At 40.4% G+C, this 19,907-nt stretch overlaps 1 protein-coding gene across 1 annotated transcript in view; it reads right to left on the bottom strand.

Annotated features, from left to right (window-relative positions):
• Positions 1-19,907, bottom strand: part of Morc1 (MORC family CW-type zinc finger 1) — a 173,457-nt gene that overhangs the window by 120,869 nt on the left and 32,681 nt on the right. The window contains exons 8-9 of the mRNA XM_032899303.1: positions 14,266-14,371; positions 1,617-1,742 (exon numbers count right to left, since the gene is read on the bottom strand). Of these exons, the coding sequence (XP_032755194.1) occupies positions 1,617-1,742; positions 14,266-14,371 (232 nt within the window). The remainder of the gene's footprint in view (positions 1-1,616; positions 1,743-14,265; positions 14,372-19,907) is intronic.

Below are 19,907 nucleotides of genomic sequence, written 5' to 3'. Positions count from 1 at the left end.
AGTGTTCTTCACTCATTGGGATAAGCCTCGGGTCTCTCAATGGTCTTTTGGCAAACGGTGATTTCCTATGAAATTGATATTATCTCAGTAGCATGTGTCCATCCAAAAGGATCTGATTCTGGATTTCTCCCTGTAGACATGGTCGACTGGTGCTGTGACTATCTAGTTGCATAACCACATTTAGTAGCCACATTACAGTATGTGGTAAAATCAACATTCTGGCTCAATTACGACACCTATGTACCTTTTCATGTAAACCACTTATCAGACCTATGCTTCTGTAATAGAGTTTTAAAAATCTAAAGACTGGGATTGAAGAAATAAATGGCTCAGTGATTAAGAGTACTGAGGACATGGGTTCAGTTCCCAGCACCCATATTGCAGCTCACAAGTGTCTATAACTCCATTACAGGGGACCCAAGACTCTCTCACAGATATACATGCAGGCAAAACACCAATGTATAGAAGATAAAAATAAATACATTATTTTAAAAAGTATAAAGGTTGATCTGTCACTTGTCCACATCATATTTGTTTAATGAATTCAACTCTTTTCACACCTTGGTTTTTAGTACTACTTAGGAGATATATTCCAGGGTCAAATATGAATTGAAAAAAAAAGTTCACATTTGGCTTTTTAATCCAAGTTACTACTGAAAATACTGAAAAGAGCATAATGTAGGAAAAAGCTAGCGACACCAACCCACACACATATGGACATTGACACAATGCCTGCTCCTGACAGCATAGAGCTAAGAACGTCACTTCAGAAGGTGAATGCAAGCATACTAGCATGGAAACAGCAATCTTCGACAATAGGAGTTTTAGGTTGTAAAACTCAGCTTACTAAAATTTCTTCAGAGAATAGAAAGGAATCCATTTTCCAATATTTTGGACATTTTTCTTAGCCAAATTCACTAAAAAAATAAGTTGAAAAGACTAGCTGACTGATCCAGAAGATTAGTATTACCTCCTACAAGATTGGGACCAATGAAAAGGAAAAACTGTTTGATATTTACGAAATCAATGAAATCATATTACTACCCAGACATAAAATGAGAAAATAAAAATAATGTTTAAAAGGAAATAAAAATATATATAGTAAAGTATAAGTGTATCAGGTGTCTTACACATCTGCTCATTCTATATGCATACCATGCCCAACCGTAAGCCATGCTTTGCTTAATGATAGGGATACTATATTATAATCTGAGAAGTCAGTCATAAGCCACAGTGTACTTACAACACTAAGACACTTGTGTCACCATTAAGTGGTAAAAATCCTATGGAATCACTTTCTTATACTCTCATCCTGAAGACCATTACTGCATATAACAAGATCATATGGAGCTTAATAGTTCTAACATACTATATAAACTACAAACACCTCCAGTCATGTTCTCTGCACGAAAACAATCACAACCAAAGCATGAAAGCGAACTGCCAATTCCTACTAAGGGTCTTATTCAAATGTCACATGTTCCCTGAAGTGTTCAGTCTTTCCCGAGAGCAAAATGAAACTCTTAACCTCAGTCAATGCCTTCTTCTTGACAATCTGAGGAGTTATATCAGTTTTACATGTAAAAAATACCAAGGAAATAAAGGAAACATGTTACCTGGGTTTGTAGAGGGAATAACATAGGTGCTTTGTTTGAACTCTTTTGGCCTGAATAAATATTCTCATCCGGGGTTCAAAATACAGAACAGCTGTGTAGGCTCTGAATGACCGTCTCTCTGGAAATCTGAAATAGAGAATGTGAAAGGTTACAGCATAGAAGGTACCATTCTATGTAAGAAGAAAGGTATTTTTCTGTTGCTGAGGCAACAGTATGATCAAGGCAACTAACATAAGGAATAGGTTGAGTAGGGTAAGAGTTCATCAAGGCAGGGCAGCATGGCATGTTGTCTGGAGCAAACCACAAACAGAAAGCAGAGAGCACGCTAAGTAGGAATGGCCTGGGCTTTTCAAACGTCAAAGACCACACCTCTAGTGACACTCCTCCTCCAATAAGGACACACCTCCTTCTCCTTTCGAAACAGCTCTACAAACTGGGCACTACATATGCAGACATTCTCTTTCAGGTTTCTGTATACTCTTAGAAACCTTTTTCCAGAGCTAACAATGCTGCAAACACAAGCAAATCTTACCACATTTATGGCAGTAAGTCTCTGAACAGAAGGCAAACATAGATAACATTTGCTTTTGTCAGAACTAAAATTTACTGGCAGTTAACCAATTCTAAGAAGATACATCAGTCACAGGAAATATACTTTACATTAACAGACCCAATAATTGCTGCAGAGAAACAAAAATCAAGCAAATAAACAATGCAATCTTCCTGTCCAAACATAACTAAGAGAGATAGATTGTGGGCTCGTGTGAACCAAAGGAATTTCCACCAATCAGTTGTGAGCAGGGAAATAAAATTGGGAAAATTCTTACTTGCTTTCAGAACTTTGGAGGGGCATATAAAATTTAACTCCATATGCATATCAAGTATTAGAATAAGTACTTATGGTCAGCTGAGAGGATACTCTAACATAACAGGTGAAAGAGGACAAAGATGAAAGAAAAAACTACAGACTAGAAGACAGAATTAAGGAGTCAAAACAATGTCGGCAGTCTGAGGAAAACTACTGTGGTAAGCTGCATGGTGCTGGGAGGTTGCTGGAACACTGTGCCTCTTAGTAGACCTGGAATATTAAAATCCACTTTGTGTGCTGTAAATATTCTACAAATAGACAAGAAATGCCGGACTGAGCCAGGCTTAAGAGGCAGCGTTCTGTGCTTCTAAGCTAAAGGAAAGGCTCTGAGAGAAAAGAGAAAGCAGGGAGCCATTCTCTCTGGTGCAGGAGGAGACACACCTGACGAGAAGGAGCTCTGAGGTCTATCTGAGGGCTCTGCTCAGCAGGCACTCAGTCCAAGGGCAGAACTCTAAGGGACTCTGGGAACTGAAGGTGAAGCCCTAAGTAATCCAAGGGTTTGCTGCTAAGATATAATTTCCTTTGGATACCGTCTGAAGCTCGATCAAAGATAAGGAATTCCCTCCTTTTCTCTGATTTCATTTCTCTGTTCACAACTGGCTAGTAGAAATTCCTTTTGTTCCCATGAGCCTCCAATCTATCTCTTAGTTATGTTTGAACAGGAAGATTACGTTGTTTATTTGCTTCATATTTTTGTTTCTCTGCAGCAATTACTGGGTCCGTTAATGCAAAGCATATTTCCTGTGACTGATGTGTCTTCTTAGAATTGGTTAGCTGCCCATAAATTTGAGTTCTAACCAAAGCAAATGTTCCAATTTTCTGACATAAATTATGTCCAAGTACCTAGTATGTGGCTATTATGCCATAAATATCAATGCACTTTTTAATTTATTTTTAAGTTGGCATATGAAGTAATGGGTTTCTTCATTACAGCATATTCATGCATATATGTCATTAATAATGCACTTGTAATGCAACAAGGGATGCTATCTGAATTACAGTATTGTACTATGATACTGCAGTTTTCCTTTAGTATCCCATGGGTTAGACATTTAAGTACTATCTGTTCACTTTGTCAGGAAAAGAAAAACAATAATTCTTGTTTATTAACATCCCAAGGAATCCTGCCACTGTTGAAATCCTTTCCGATCCTGTGATTTGAAATTGGCCTGAAGCTGCTAACTCCTTATTTGTACACTTATCAAAATGGACACATTGTTGATATTTCAAGGTTAAAGTCGAGAGTTATTCAGAGAGATTGGAGATTTCAATCAGGTGTAGAGTGCTTGCCAAGCATGCACAAAGCCCTTGGTTCAATTCCCAGTACAGCAAAACAACAGCATAATTTATAAAAGAGTTTATGAATTGTAGAAGTATGGTGAGAATTCAAAGTGATTAACAAGTTCTGCTATACACAGGTACCTCCCCCCTCCCCCTTCCCCTCTCTTCCCTTTCTGTCTCTCTCTCTCTCTCTCTCTCTCTCTCTCTCTCTCTCTCTCTCACACACACACACACACACACACACACACACACACACACACACACACACACAAATACATACACACCATATGAATAATGACAGTATATTTCTGTTTGTTTGGAGGACCAGGATAACATATTTCTAAGAGAAAAATCTATGTAGTCCTGGCACTTGCTATGTAGACCAGGCTAGCCTCCATTTCAGAGATCCCCCGCCTTTGCCTCTTGAGTACTAGGATTAAAGATGTGTGCCACGCCTCAGGATGAGGCAATCCTCTTGCCTCAGTCTCATTACTGGGATTAGAGATGTTACTGTAACCTAGATAATACTTCTACCTTTTGATGCTGACTTTATTAATTCAAAAAATATTTATAGGTATTTACCTATATAGCATGCTTGTCATAGGCCATCAAGACCTTCCTTCTATGAAACAGTCCACTGGAAGGATTTATGACTATGATTTATCACAGGTCTGTGATGAGGATACACATAGATGCAAAGAGGAAAATGGGAGAATCTGGAAGGACCCATTTGCCAGTTTCTTACTTTTTTTCATTTTTATCAGTTATTCACTGCCATAATTAGATATTTGTTGGAAATACTTGGGGAAGGTTTTATTTGGGTTCCTATTTGCAGGGACTTTACTCCATGGTCATTTAGCCCCACACACTTAGAAAGAACATCATGGTGGCAAAAGTATGTGGCTTTTCACATCATGCCTGATCAGGCAGCAGAAAGCCCAATAGGGTCGGGCTTTGCTGACACACATCCAAAAGTTCCATCACAGTGACCCACTTCCTTAGGCTTCACTTCCTAAGCTTCCACAACCTCCAGTAGTACTGCCTCATGCTGGAAACCAATGATTCAATACATGAATCTTTTGGTAGGACAATGTCCAAGCACAAGATTTCCCTTTCATGAAGATCCACATAGCAGTGTCATCCTCAGCTATGAAAACTCAATAACATATTCCCTGTGTCCCATCCAACGGAAATTTCTTGAAAGACTCAGTACACAAGATCTGGGTTTCTGGGAATCTAGTAGCATTCACACCTGCTACTTATTGTGTGTCCAAGTTCCAGGGTGCCAGGAGGGTTTCATTGTAAGTCATTGTTCCTGTTTCTATGTAACTGTGAAAAACATGACAAAAAGCAACTTCGTAAAGATAGGAGTTTTGAGCTTGTAATTTCAGGTCAGTTAATCACTTCCAAGAAGTCACACAGGGACTTAAATCTTCACATCAAGATCTGAGTGAGAATATAATGCACGAATACATCCTTACTTCTTCCCATCTAGTTTTTTCCTCTCTCATATACTTCAGGAATCTCTGCCTAGGGAATAGTGCTGCCCACAATGAGCTCAGCCTTCCTCCATCAGTTAACAATCAAGACAGTCCTCCACACGTGCATATGTCATGCCATGTACATAGGCCAACCAGATAAAGTTTCTAATTAAGACTCACTTCCCAGGTGATTCTAGTGTGACAAGCTGGCAATTAAAACTGACCAGTGCAGTCCTTTTCTTTGCATAATCTAGATGTAGTGAGGCAACTTTTCAGTTAAACGAAAGGGTTCTATCCATGTTGGAAACTACCAGAAGCCAGCCATTGGTCAGCCTTATACGTTAGCCCTTCTCAGGATCGATACAGGCTTACTTCTTCTATACTCCTGTCTTTTCTCCAGTTCCTGTGTGTGACAAACATAACGGAACTAGTTCTAATTTCTGAAGTCTGAAGTATAAAGAAAACAGGGTTAAATACAGAGTGCAAAGCATCTTCTTATTCTAGGCAAATTAACCCTGTAGCTTCTTCTCTTTCCAACTTGGATAGCCAACTACTTTCAGTTCTCAACTATGGCTCACATCACCTAATCTCTAGACCACAGCATATATGATTTTTGTTCAGTCTTGGCTAGCTCCTTTAGACCTCTCTGGGTGCATCCCGGAAATCTCACTTCTGCTGAAGTACTTCCGTACCTCCAGAGTGTTAGAGCCTGTGTGAGTCCCTCCTTCTGTACCTCCAGAGTATTAGAGCCTGTGTGAGTCCCTCCTTCTGTACCTCCTATCCCAGTTACTATCACTACCTCTATATTTTAATCTCCACGCAGTTAGTGACCTCATTCATTAAATAAATGGTTCTTGTGTGAATGAAGGATCATTCACAGCTTCTCTTGCTTAGTTTAGGATGAGCAGCAGAGCATTCCCCGTGTGATGAGGTCTTTTCATGGAAGATCATCTTCAGTGTTGATGATATCCAATTGTAAATAAAACCATGCACTTGAGGGGCTAACAACGACATGCCCAGTAGTCAGGCTATGTTTAGAAGACAAAGGACTGTCTGCAACTCTAATTGTAAGGACCCTCTTTGCATAAACCCTTCAAGGGCTTTTCTTGTCTCATTTCTGCACAAACATCCTTCCTTCTGCCTCCCTGTGCTTTGCCAGCGGAGTCCATATCTCTATCACGGTGTGGTTTCCTTTTTCACTTTCTATTTAATTAGCTCTGATAAGAAACTGAAGTAAGCCACTCTCCCCACCTCTAGCCCTCCCTACTTAGAGTCACATGACAAGCAGGAGTAAAGAAAAGGCTATTTTAAGGCTGACCCTGCTGCTTGCAGAGTCTGGGGAATATGGTAGAGGAGACGCAGATTAAAATCAGTGTCCTTTTCACTGCTTCGACTTGAGGATTCTTAGAAGTCTGTCTGCAATTTGTCTTCTATGGTCTGTTGTGCCATCTGTGCAGATTTCTTTACATGATCTGTACACATTCTTCTATTTCTGGGGCTGCTCCATATGTACCTTGTATGCATATTAATAATAATAACAATAGTAGTAGAAGAAGAACAGGGGAAAGGCAGGAATGTGAGGGGGCAAGCCACTGCAGCCAGGTTTTGCCTTTATCTATGGATTCAGATTACTGGGGCTGGAGTTTAGGAGCATAAGCTCAAGGCTGCCCCCAAATTCCTTCCCTCTATGAAGTTTGGAACTCACAGCTCGGTAGACATAGCTGGCAGGAGATATGAAGGTGGAAGATCACAAGAAAGGAGAACATACTCATAGGTGTTTAGGAATAGAAGATTATCTGAGAAAACTAACCCCTACATATAGCCACAAAGACAATAGACTCCTACACAAGCCATCAACTAAGCTACTCTTGTGCTACAGTATGAATGTCCCCACAAAAATCCAAGTTAAAACTAAAAGTCCATTGGGTGACAAAAGTGCAACCCCATGGGAATCTGTAAGAGAAAACTAGATCATCATAAGTCCATCCATATATTCATACATTAATGGCTTAATTGGTTAGTGGTTATCTCCAGCGCTGATCTTTTATAAAAGTACTTTTGTCTGTCTCTCTCACTGTGTGGTCCTCTCAACTGTCTGACTGTGTGGTGTCATCTAATGCTTTAGGGCACAGTACAAAGATCCCAACAGAAAGAAGACCTTTACCCATGGTCTTAGATATCTCAGCTTCCAAAATTGTGAATTAAATAAACCTCATCTGAATAAATAACCTATCGTCATGTATTCTAGTATAGCAACAGAAAAATAGACTAAGGTAATTTATACAGTCTATGGCTGGGACATGGGTTCTGAATTCCAGGCACAACATTAAGCGAAGTCCTTTTACAGTACCACAGAGGTGTCATATGTTATGTATAAAGTAGTTATACCACAAAATTGTGTTCCCAATAAAGCAGATGAGTGGTTATACCTGACATTAACGAAGTCTGTATTATCATGCACACAAAAAGCTCCATAAAGAGTTTTTAGCTAGTGTAAATTCTGAACTTTGAACAGACTTACTGAATATTAGGTCGTAGATTACACCTAAGAGAAATGTCAACTGCACGAGGTAACTTCAAAGAAAAGTCCTAAGCTACAGGGGGTAATAAACGTCCTTTGTCTGTGATTACCACAGGATGTCAGCAGCATGTAAAAGCAGTCTGGAGCTGTAGCAGTGATGTGTCCCAGCCAGCTTGATTAAGATGTAAACTAGGGTCATTACGGAAGGCTGCCCACTGACTGTCAATTTAAAAACTGCTGGCAATGTGGCACCTCATTTCAAAACATGACACAGGACAAAATCCCTACTTTAATTCTGTGCATTAGATCATCACTCTGTAGCTGGTCGAGATGGTGTTCTCCAGTCCCAAGAGCCTCAGCCCTGATGGGTTCTGAAGACAAAGCAGGCCTTTCTGAAGACAGTCAATTCCACAAGGCTTATTTTCTTCTCCAGGTGTCAGTGATTGCATCCAGTGTCCTACATATTCAGGACATTTAACTTATAATATTTACAATATACTAAGTCATTGAAGGTAATATGAGCACAAGAAATCCAAGTGTAAAACAGAGCATCTGCAATGGATCATGGGATCAAATCAAATGAACAAAGTCAAAAGCATTAGAAAAAGATGCATTAGAGGTGATCAGACCTCCAGAGTTTGAAATGGAAGAGACTCCAATTGTAACAAAGTCCCTCTCACATCACATGGCTCTCCAGTGATCTTCAGGGATGGAGGGCACTATGACTAAGACTTCCCAGTGCCTTCCCACTATAGAACCTATCATAATGCCTAGAGAATCACGCAGACAATATAGCATTCTAATTAGTCACTTGAATCTAACCCATTTCTGGCCCGACATTTACCAGACACTGGCTTAGTTTCCTAGTGTACAAACTAATGGCATTATAACAAAAGCCAGCAAGAAGAGCTGTGGGGAGAAGTGGAATGCAAGAGTTGAGACAAACAGCACTGGGATCTTCCACATAGGTGCTATATAGCTGTGTTTTATACAAAGGAACACAGAAGTTTAGAACCATAGACAAATGGTCACCAGAAAAACAGCTCTCCATAACCACTTATGCACACACAAACTTGCATGTATTCAACTTGTTCATACAGATCTGGATTTAACAATCCAGTGGCCCCATTTTCTGATCCTGTCTACCACTATACATAGAATAAATTCTATGGTATTAGGCAGCCAACAGCTCCTAGCCATCCAATTAACCCTAATGTCTCTACTGGCAGCTCAGGAAAAGGAATTGGGTTTTTTTTTTTTTTTTTTTTTTTTGGAAATAAAGACATAAAATCAGGTTGTCAGAGTGAGCATACATACTCTCCTGGTAAAACCCAGGATACCATTAGTGAGGCTGGACAGCCTAGGGGTTAGGGGCTCTCCTGATAGATCCAGGCACCCAAATTATTCAATCAGACAACCTCCGAACAATCAAGCATTCTGTTGGAGTATAATGGAATACCTTAGAAGAGTTTTTGTTTTGTTAAAGGTTTAAAAAGATTGGTCTAGTAGCTACTTAGGCATCAGGGACAGGTTTAGAGGACCAAGGGTAGATATAGAGACACTCTGGTGATAATGGAAATTGTGTTGCAATAATAAAGCTAGATATGACTGGGTGTGCACCAGAACATTATTAACTGCATGCATGTGAATCTTCCTAGAGAGTGAAACCACGATGAAGTGAGTACTAAGAATTAGACCAGGATTTGAGCCACAGGTAATAAATGGTGGGAATTAGAAAAGGTCTGGAGAAAAGGCTTAAAGGTGCCTAAGGTGGTTATAAAGAGCTTAGAACTTAGCTTAAAGAACTGTAGCATATTTCCTCAATACCGGCACCCAGAAAGCAGACGGTGGTTTCCTGAGCTCAAGGCCAGCCTAGTCTACATAGCATGGTCCATGCCTGCCAGGGCTGATTAGTAAGACCTTGCCAGAAAAAGATAGGGGGGAAGAGAGGGAGGGAGGGAGGAAGGAAGGGAGAGAGGGAATGAGGGGAAGAAGAGAGAGAAAGAGGAGAGAGGGAGGGAGGGGGAAGAGAGACAGAGAATGAGAATATAATTATATCTGCATGACATTTCTCAATAACTTGGGCCCAGAAAGCGAAAATAAAAAGCTAACTTTCAGGGCACATTATTTTTGAGGCAACATTTTCATTTAAATAAATTCTGTAATGAGAAGAAAAGAACATGTTTAGGAATAATATATGTTCAAAAGTTTACTTCTAACAAATTATGAAATAGTCATTTGAGGACCTAGCCGAGAAAATGAACAATAAATTCAAGAAGGGAGAAAATGATATGGAAGATGCAGAGGAATTTAGAATAAATAGTGTAATTAAGCCTAAATAACTGTTTATGCCTGATTTGATAAACACTGTAAAATGTGCAACTGTAATCCCAGACAATTCCAAATCCTAGACAAGGACATGAGAGCACTCCACGCCTTTGAAGTGACATCAATAAAAATGAACTCCACAGTTAGATAATAGAATCTCAAGTTTAGGCATGTTTATTAAATGTAAAGGCAAACCACCAAAACAATGCAACAGAACAGCTCATTGGCAAACTTTTCGGGCAAGAGAAGAGTTTTCTCCCTTGGAGAAACAAAACTACAACTGTGTTTTTAGAGAGGGAAAGACAGAAAAATTTGAGCAGGCAAAAATAACAAACAAAATAAATGAAGAAAGTAAAAATAACAAATGAGACACCTGACATGTGCAATGTCAGTCCATTATCAGCCCACCCATAGCCAGGGCACAGTAAATGTGTATTACATAAAATGCTAACACCGCCCAAACGGGTGACAAGGTCTAATGCATTAGGCCAAACAAACAAACCATAATAACTGTCGTTGAAAGGCTGTCCACAGGAAGAAGGGATAGTCAGAAAGAAACCATTAAAGAATGGCTGCTTTCTGATAAAACTGAAACAAAGTAGAAGCATATGCTGGCTGGTAGCAACATTAATTTTAATAAAAGGTTCACTTGAGAAGTTGTTGAAGTCAGAAACATATTACTTAGAAACATACATTGCACAAGTTTGTGGAAGCCATGAAACCTAGACTTGGCCATTTACATCATAGAGAATTCTAACTGTTCTCAGAAACTATTATTAAGGACAAGGAAAAAAAAAACAGATTTGTGTGACCAAAGGTTATCTCAAAAATAAAAAGAAAAATGATAAATTAGGTCTAATCTAAACTGGCATATACTGAAAAACAGGATGGATTTCAAGATTCAAGTTGCAAAGGTGGGCATGGTATAGCATATGCCCATTGCCCCAGCACTCGTGTATGCTGGCTGTGTTTTTTCCAACTTGACACAAGATAGATCGGAGAGGAGGGAACCTCAACTGAGAGAATGCCTGCATGAAACTGACCTTTAGGCAAGTGTATGGGGGCGTTTCTTGATTAATGATTCACATGATAGGTTGCAGGCCATTATGAGTAGTGTTAGCCCTAAGTAGTCTTTTCTGGAGATATAAGAAGCCGATAAGCAGCATCCTCCACTTCTCCATGACCTTTGCTTCAGTTCATTCTCTAGATTCCTACACTACCTTGAGTTTCTGCCCTACCCTCTTTGAAAAGAATGGAACAATGGGGAATAGGGGGGAGGCTTTGGGATCAGGTATGGGGAGAGACAAAAGAAAGGACCAGAGGGCCAAAAGAATGAATGGAAATCTGCACCTGACAGAGGGGACATCTTGAGGATTTGCCAGAGACCTGGAGGGAGAGGTTCCCAGGAATCACTGGGGAGTGACCTTATTTGAGACTCACAGCAATGGAAGATCCTCAAGAGGTCACCTCCTACTCTTAGTAGCTAATCAGGAACCACATTGGAGTGATAGGGACACCAACCCATCCACAAAACTTTTGACCCAAAATCTATCCTGTCAACAAGAAATACAGGGAAAGGGATGGAGCAGAGACTGAGTGAATGACCAACCAAGTAACATGCCCAACTTGAGACCCATGCCATGGGCAAGCACCAATCCCTGACACTATTTATGATACTTTATAATGCTTGTGGACAGGAGCCGGATTCCATCAGCAGCTAACTAAAACAGATGCCGAGACCTACAGCCACACATTGGATGGAGCTTGGGGTCTCTTATGGAAGAGTTAGGGGAAGAACTGAGGGCACTGAAGGGGATAGGAACTCCACAGGAAGAGCAACAGAGTCATCTACATGGACCCTTGGGTTTCTCAAGGACTGAAACAACCAAAGAACATACACGGGCTGGACCTAGACCCTCTGCATACATGTAGCAGATGTGCAGCTCTATCTTCATGTGGGTCCCAACAACTCAAGCAGGGGCTAAACCTAAAGCTGTTGCCTGTCAGTGGAATATGTTCCCTTAACTGGACTGCCTTGTCTGGCCTCAGAGAGAGAGGGTACCTAGCCCTGCAGACACTTGAAATGCTAGGATAGGGGGATACCTAAAAAGTGCCAGCATCTTCTTAAAGGGGAAGGGGAGGGGTACTGGGGAGGGACTTGTATGAGGGAGGGCCAGGACAGGGGGCAACAATCAGGATGTAAAGTGAATGAATGAATGAATGAATGAATGAATGAACAAAAACTATCAATTTTCCTACTCAAAACTTTATGATGTCTTAGGTCTGATTCATTTTCTTTATTTTGTAATTGGCTGCATAAATGTCTTGAGAAGCGTCAGGCATCATTAGACAATCTGGAAACAGCGAGAACTTTCTCCCTCAACTTAGGCTGACAAATTATTCCTCTAATAATGTACTGTTTTCTGACATTAATGTTGAAATGCCAAGGCACTCTGACAGATAACTATTTGGAAATGTGTATTCAAAGCTTTTAAATAGCATGAAATATCAGTTCTGGAACCAACTGTTAAACAGAAGGGCAGGGGCAGTGGGAAGTGTGGAGAGTGTAATGGAGGTGCCGGTAACAACTCTGGCCTCTGTCCTGATATTGGCATCCTAATGCTGGCAAGGAGGTTCCCAGCACTACAGCAATTAGGCTGGTTCCTTTTTTTTTCCCCTTAAATGAACTAAACCTTCCCTCTATTTCTGTTTATTCAGAATTCCACATGCTATAAAAACAAGAAAAAATATTAAACGGAAAAATTACAAAAGATAATCCAAAGGTATATATTTTAAACAATATACTAAAAGAGACTTTCTAAGTTTCACCTCAAAGGTAAAGGAAATGATGCACTCTGCTAAGCTTATATGTTTACAGGAGTCATGACACCCTCAGCCTAAAACCATTCTGTTGAGTACAGTGGCTACTGGGTACTGCTGCTACTGGATACCACTCCAACTTCCTGTGTGCTGTGTGTCTAAAACATACTCTGGTGTCAAAGATTTTGTTAAAAACGAGAGAGAGAAAGAGAGAGAGAGAGAGAGAGAGAGACAGACAGACAGAGAGAGAGACAGACAGAGAGACACAAGAGAGACAGACAGAGACAGAGACAGAAAGATAGACAGAGAGAGAGAGACAGAGACGGAAACACATTTTCAGTATTTTTCATATTGAGACTGAAATTGAATTATTTTGAATATATCAGATTAAATAAAACAGTACTAAAATCATTTTCATGTGTTTCTTTTGACTTAACACAGGTAATAAGAAATTTAAGATTAGACTAGGTAACAATACATAAAAGAAATTGAATTATAGTAAATTGGGTTTTTTTTAAAGACTTAATTTTTATTTATGTGCTATACATGTGACTCTGTGTGTGGCTGTGTGTGACTGTGTGTGTGTGTGACTGTGTGTGTGTGTGTGTGTGCATGTAGAAGTCAGAAGAAGTTGCATTTGATGTCCATTTTAGTCCGACATACCCCTTGATATGTGACTGAAAGTCCCAGTAAGTTACTTTACACCAACTTCACTCACTTGAGATTCTACATATACCTTTCTCTCAATACCTTCTCATTCTGTTTTCCTTGGGTCTACAATAAATAAGAATGATTATCCTAATTGATATGTTGATTACATAAAAACAAGGGGAGGAGTTCACACAAAGCCACCTTGAGCAAACAAACCCTGTAGTTGACTTCTCACCATATTCTTTTCACTTTTGGTTTTATTCTTTGCTGCCTACTCTACCTACAGACCACTCACATCTACCCATCTTGTTGATTTGTGATAACAATTCTGACATTGTTTGTTTTAATATATGTGGAATAGTACACTATTAAGGAACTTTGTAAGCCATCACCCAAAGATTTCCAAATGTCCTGGCATTGTGTCACCTGAGAAACATCTGGAAACATCCAGCCTTGATATCCACAGAGTCTAAATATGACTTATTAATGAAGCCTATTTAAGAAGCTTCCCAATTCACTGGAGGTTTGCGCATGTTTTCGGGGACCACCTATCTGGCCTAATTTCTTTCTCTGCTTGATAGAAAATGAATTGTCACAGTGGTACCATTAGTGGCCTCATGTCTGTAACTGAAATGCAGTGCTCCCAGCTCTGGCCCAGTGCCATGGGGGAAGGATGCTCTTCAGTACACCAGAACTCACTCCTCCAGAGCCTCGGCCATCAGTATATCCTCTTTGTCAGTTGTAACATCCAACTCTGGTTCTCCACTAAGCAGTAGCTTCAAGTTATAAATAATCAGCAAAGTTCCTGAAAAAAAGAGGGGGGAGAGGGGCATGGACTTGTCAGTTCTTCAATTGCACTAAATACTAGGCATCTCTAATCACTTCAACTGTACAATTTAGCACACTCTAGAGCAGTGATTCTCAATCTTCCTAATACTGTGACCCTTTAATGCAGTTCCTCATGCTGTGGTGACATAAGTTTATTTTTATGGTTACTTTACTTTAGAACAAAGTAGAATTCTGCTATTGTTACTAAGAGTAATGTAAATATCTGCTATGCAGGGTATCTGATATGAAAAGGTCTGATGGGAAAGGGTCATTCACCCCCCACCCCACCCAAAGGACTTCAGACACACAGGTTGGGAGTTGCTGCTTTAGACCAAATTTCTTTTTTGCTTCAGCAAAATACCTTTGGATAAAATGAAAGCCATGCTTTATGGGAAATGATACTATCTGTCTGAGACTGTTGTAATTCCATAACATACTGCTCTAAGTACCATTCAATCCACTGTCAGCCTTTCAAATGGTGGCACACTTTTCACAGATTTCATTATGACAATTGCTAGGAGCCTGAGCCAACTTGGTATCGTAGGTGAAGCTCCCATTGGTGACACTGAAACCAATGCGTATGAAAAAGTTTAAAACACTGTACTGAGTGTCAAGTTTTCATTCTAGAGCTGGCCCTGACAAAAGTATTCTGTATAAGTCAATCAGTAAATATTTAGGTTGTGTAGTTCATATTGTCACTGTTACAGCTACTCACAACTCATCTTGGTCACTGCTGTACTGTGAAAATAGTTAAGGAAAAGACATAGAGGAATGAATGCAGTTATTTCCACAAAAAAGTTATTGACAAGTACAGAGTGCCAAGAAACCAGGCAGGCTACCTGCAGAGATTCTCTTCTCTCTCCATTCTCTGAGCTCCAATCCTCACAGCCTCAATCCTACCTCTGCATCAGAACACCAGTGGAAGCTTTCCCTGTCTCCCTATTCTCATCTCCTATGGACACCACCATAGATCATTCCCTTATAACATCTGTACCTCATTCATTCATTGTCTCAGACCCCAACCCAAGCAGGTAGTCTGTGGTATCTAATCTAAGACTACCCATGCTAGCGCAACAAGGAGGCTGAGGGAAGATCCACACTCGCTGCAGCCTCCCTTTTCTCTCTAACCCCCTTCTCAACAATTCACAAGTATCTTCTGCCCCCATGATTCATTCACCCAAACTCATCCCATTACTTCAGCCTCCAACACCAGCACTGGGCCCACACCAGCTAACAGGCTGAGAAAACAGTTCCATGGAAAATTTCTTTCCAGGCAGCGCAGAGCCACCACAGTCTCCTGACATCCAGGAAGGAAGCATCAGCCAAGGAACAAAACACACACCCAACAGAGACATTACCCAGTTATCATTACCCAGACCTATAATCATCCCAATCCCAGGTGCCTGGATGTCAAAATACAATCAAGAACAGGAAGGAATATATGTCTCCACTAGAACCCAGATACCCACCACAGCAGGCACTGATTATTCCAAAATAGCTGGAGTCCAATAAAAAGAGCTATGAACGCTCTCTGCTCCCAGAACCCGTGGGAGGAGACCTCACCGCCTGGTCAGGTGGGCACTCCTGAGGCTGCAGAGCGGAAGAGACCACCAACACTGCCCACCCCTGCCCACATCCCTGGCCCAAGAGGAAACTGTACAAGGCCTCTGGGTTCCTGTGGGGGAGGGCCCAGGTGAGGCAGGAGCCCTGCCTGAGACACCGCCGGAACCTGAAGGAAACAGACCGGATAAACAGTTCTCTGCACCCAAATCCCGTGGGAAGGAGAGCTAAACCTTCAGAGAGGCAGACACGCCTGCGAAACCAGAAGAGACTGCTCTCTACACACACATTGCTGATTCCAGAGGAAAACACCGGAGGCCATCTGGAACCCTGGTGCACGGAGGCTCCCGGAAGAGGCAGCGCAGATCTTCCCGGTTGCTGCCACCTCAGAGAGCCCGTGGGCAGCACCCCGCGAACGAACTTGAGCCTCGGGACCACAGGTAAGACCAACTTTTCTGCTGCAAGTGACCTGCCTGCTGAACTCAAGACACAGGCACACAGGAATAGCTGAAGACCTGTAGAGGGACAAAACTACACACACAAAAGCAGAACACTCTGTCCCCATAACTGGCTGAAAGAAAACAGTAAAACAGGTCTACAGCACTCCTGACACACAGGCTTATAGGACAGTCTAGCCACTGTCAGAATTAGCAGAACAAAGTAACACTAGAGATAATCTGATGGCGAGAGGCAAGCGCAGGAACCCAAGCAACAGAAACCAAGACTACATGGCATCATCGGAGCCCAATTCTCCCACCAAAACAAACATGGAATATCCAAACACACCAGAAAAGCAAGATCTAGTTTCAAAATCAGATTTGATCATGATGCTGGAGGACTTCAAGAAAGACGTGAAGAACTCCCTTAGAGAACAAGTAGAAGCCTACAGAGAGGAATCGCAAAAATCCCTGAAAGAATTCCAGGAAAACACAATCAAACAGTTGAAGGAATTAAAAATGGAAATAGAAGCAATCAAGAAAGAACACATGGAAATAACCCTGGATATAGAAAACCAAAAGAAGAGACAAGGAGCTGTAGATACCAGCTTCACCAACAGAATACAAGAGATGGAAGAGAGAATCTCAGAGCAGAAGATTCCATAGAAATCATTGACTCAACTGTCAAAGATAATGTAAAAGCGGAAAAAAGCTACTGGTCCAAAACATACAGGAAATCCAGGACTCAATGAGAAGATCAAACCTAAGGATAATAGGTATAGAAGAGAGTGAAGACTCCCAGCTCAAAGGACCAGTAAATATCTTCAACAAAATCATAGAAGAAAAACTTCCCTAACCTAAAAAAAGAGATACCCATAGGCATACAAGAAGCCTACAGAACTCCAAATAGATTGGACCAGAAAAGAAACACCTCCCGTCACATAATAGTCAAAAACACTAAACGCATGACAAAATAAAGAAAGAATATTAAAAGCAGTAAGGGAAAAAAGGTCAAGTAACATATAAAGGCAGACCTATCAGAATCACACCAGACTTCTCGCCAGAAACTATGAAGGCCAGAAGATCCTGGACTGATGTCATACAGACCCTAAGAGAACACAAATGCCAGCCCAGGCTACTGTATCCTGCAAAACTCTCAATTAACATAGATGGAGAAACCAAGATATTCCATGACAAAACCAAATTTACACAATATCTTTCTACAAATCCAGCACTACAAAGGATAATAAATGGTAAAGCCCAACATAAGGAGGCAAGCTATACCCAAGAAGAGGCAAGAAACTAATCGTCTTGGCAACAAAACAAAGAGAAGAAAAGCACACAAACACAACCTCACATCCAAATATGAATATAACAGGAAGCAATAATCACTATTCCTTAATATCTCTCAAACATCAATGGCCTCCAACTCCCCAATAAAAAGACATAGATTAACAAACTGGATACATAATGAGGACCCTGCATTCTGCTGCCTACAGGAAACACACCTCAGAGACAAAGACAGACACTACCTCAGAGTGAAAGGCTGGGAAACAACTTTCCAAGCAAATGGTCTGAAGAAGCAAGCTGGAGTAGCCATTCTAATATCAAATAAAATCAATTTCCAACTAAAAGTCATCAAAAAAGATAAGGAAGGACACTTTATATTCATCAAAGGAAAAATCCACCAAGATGAACTCTCAATCCTAAATATCTATGCCCCAAATACAAGGGCACCTACATACGTAAAAGAAACCTTACTAAAGCTCAAAAAACACATTGCACCTCACACAATAATAGTAGGAGATTTCAACACCCCACTCTCATCAATGGACAGATCATGGAAACAGAAATTAAACAGAGACGTAAGACAGACTAAGAGAAGTCATGAGCCAAATGGACTTAACGGATATTTATAGAACGTTCTACCCTAAAGCAAAAGGATATACCTTCTTCTCAGCTCCTCATGGTACTTTCTCCAAAATTGACCATATAATTGGTCAAAAAACAGGCCTCAACAGATACAGAAAGATAGAAATAATCCCATGCGTGCTATCGGACCACCACGGCCTAAAGCTGGTCTTCAATAACAATAAGGGAAGAATGCCCACATATACGTGGAAACTGGAACAATGCTCTACTCAATGATAACCTGGTCAAGGAAGAAATAAAGAAAGAAATTAAAAACTTTTAGAATTTAATGAAAATGAAGGTACAACATACCCAAACTTATGGGACACAATGAAAGCTGTGCTAAGAGGAAACTCATAGCGCTTGAGTGCCTGCAGAAAGAAACAGGAAAGAGCATATGTCAGCAGCTTGACAGCACACCTAAAAAAGCTCTAGAACAAAAAGAAGCAAATACACCCAGGAGGAGTAGAAGGCAGGAAATAATCAAACTCAGAGCTGAAATCAACCAAGTAGAAACAAAAAAAAAAGGACCATAGAAAGAATCAACAGAACCAAAAGTTGGTTCTTTGAGAAAATCAACAAGATACATAAACCCTGAGCCAGAATGAGGAGAGGACACAGAGAGTGTTTCCAAATTAACAAAATCAGAAATGAAAAGGGAGACATAACTACAGATTCAGAGGAAATTCAAAAAATCATTAGATCTTACTATAAAAGCCTATAATCAACAAAACTTGAAAATCTACAGGAAATGGACAATTTCCTAGACAGATACCAGGTACCGAAGTTAAATCAGGAACAGATAAACCAGTTAAACAACCCCATAACTCCTAAGGAAATAGAAGCAGTCATTAAAGGTCTCCCAACCAAAAAGAGCCCAGGTCCAGACGGGTTTAGTGCAGAATTCTATCAGACCTTCATAGAAGACCTCATACCAATATTATCCAAACTATTCCACAAAATTGAAACAGATGGAGCACTACCGAATTCCTTCTATGAAGCCACAATTACTCTTATACCTAAACCACACAAAGACCCAACAAAGAAAGAGAACTTCAGACCAATTTCCCTTATGAACATTGACACAAAAATACTCAACAAAATTCTGGCAAACCGAATCCAAGAGCACATCAAAACAATCATCCACCATGATCAAGTAGGCTTCATCCCAGGCATGCAGGGATGGTTTAATATAAGGAAAACCATCAACGTGATCCATTATATAAACAAACTGAAAGAACAAAACCACATGATCATTTCATTAGATGCTGAGAAAGCATTTGACAAAATTCAACACCCTTCATGATAAAAAGTCCTGGAAAGAATAGGAATCCAAGGCCCATACCTAAACATAGTAAAGCCATATACAGCAAAAACCAGTTGCTAACATTAAACTAAATGGAGAGAAACTTGAAGCAATCCCACTAAAATCAGGGACTAGACAAGGCTGCCCACTCTCTCCCTACTTATTCAATATAGTTCTTGAAGTTCTAGCCAGAGCAATCAGACAACAAAAAGGAGATCAAGGGATACAGATCGGAAAAGAAGAAGTCAAAATATCACTATTTGCAGATGATATGATAGTATATTTAAGTGATGCCAAAA

Source organism: Rattus rattus, chromosome 4 (genome assembly GCF_011064425.1).
Source record: "Rattus rattus isolate New Zealand chromosome 4, Rrattus_CSIRO_v1, whole genome shotgun sequence".
Taxonomy (NCBI): domain Eukaryota; kingdom Metazoa; phylum Chordata; class Mammalia; order Rodentia; family Muridae; genus Rattus; species Rattus rattus.
Note: the sequence above shows the minus strand (reverse complement) of the source record. Positions and strands in the feature narration are given on the sequence as shown.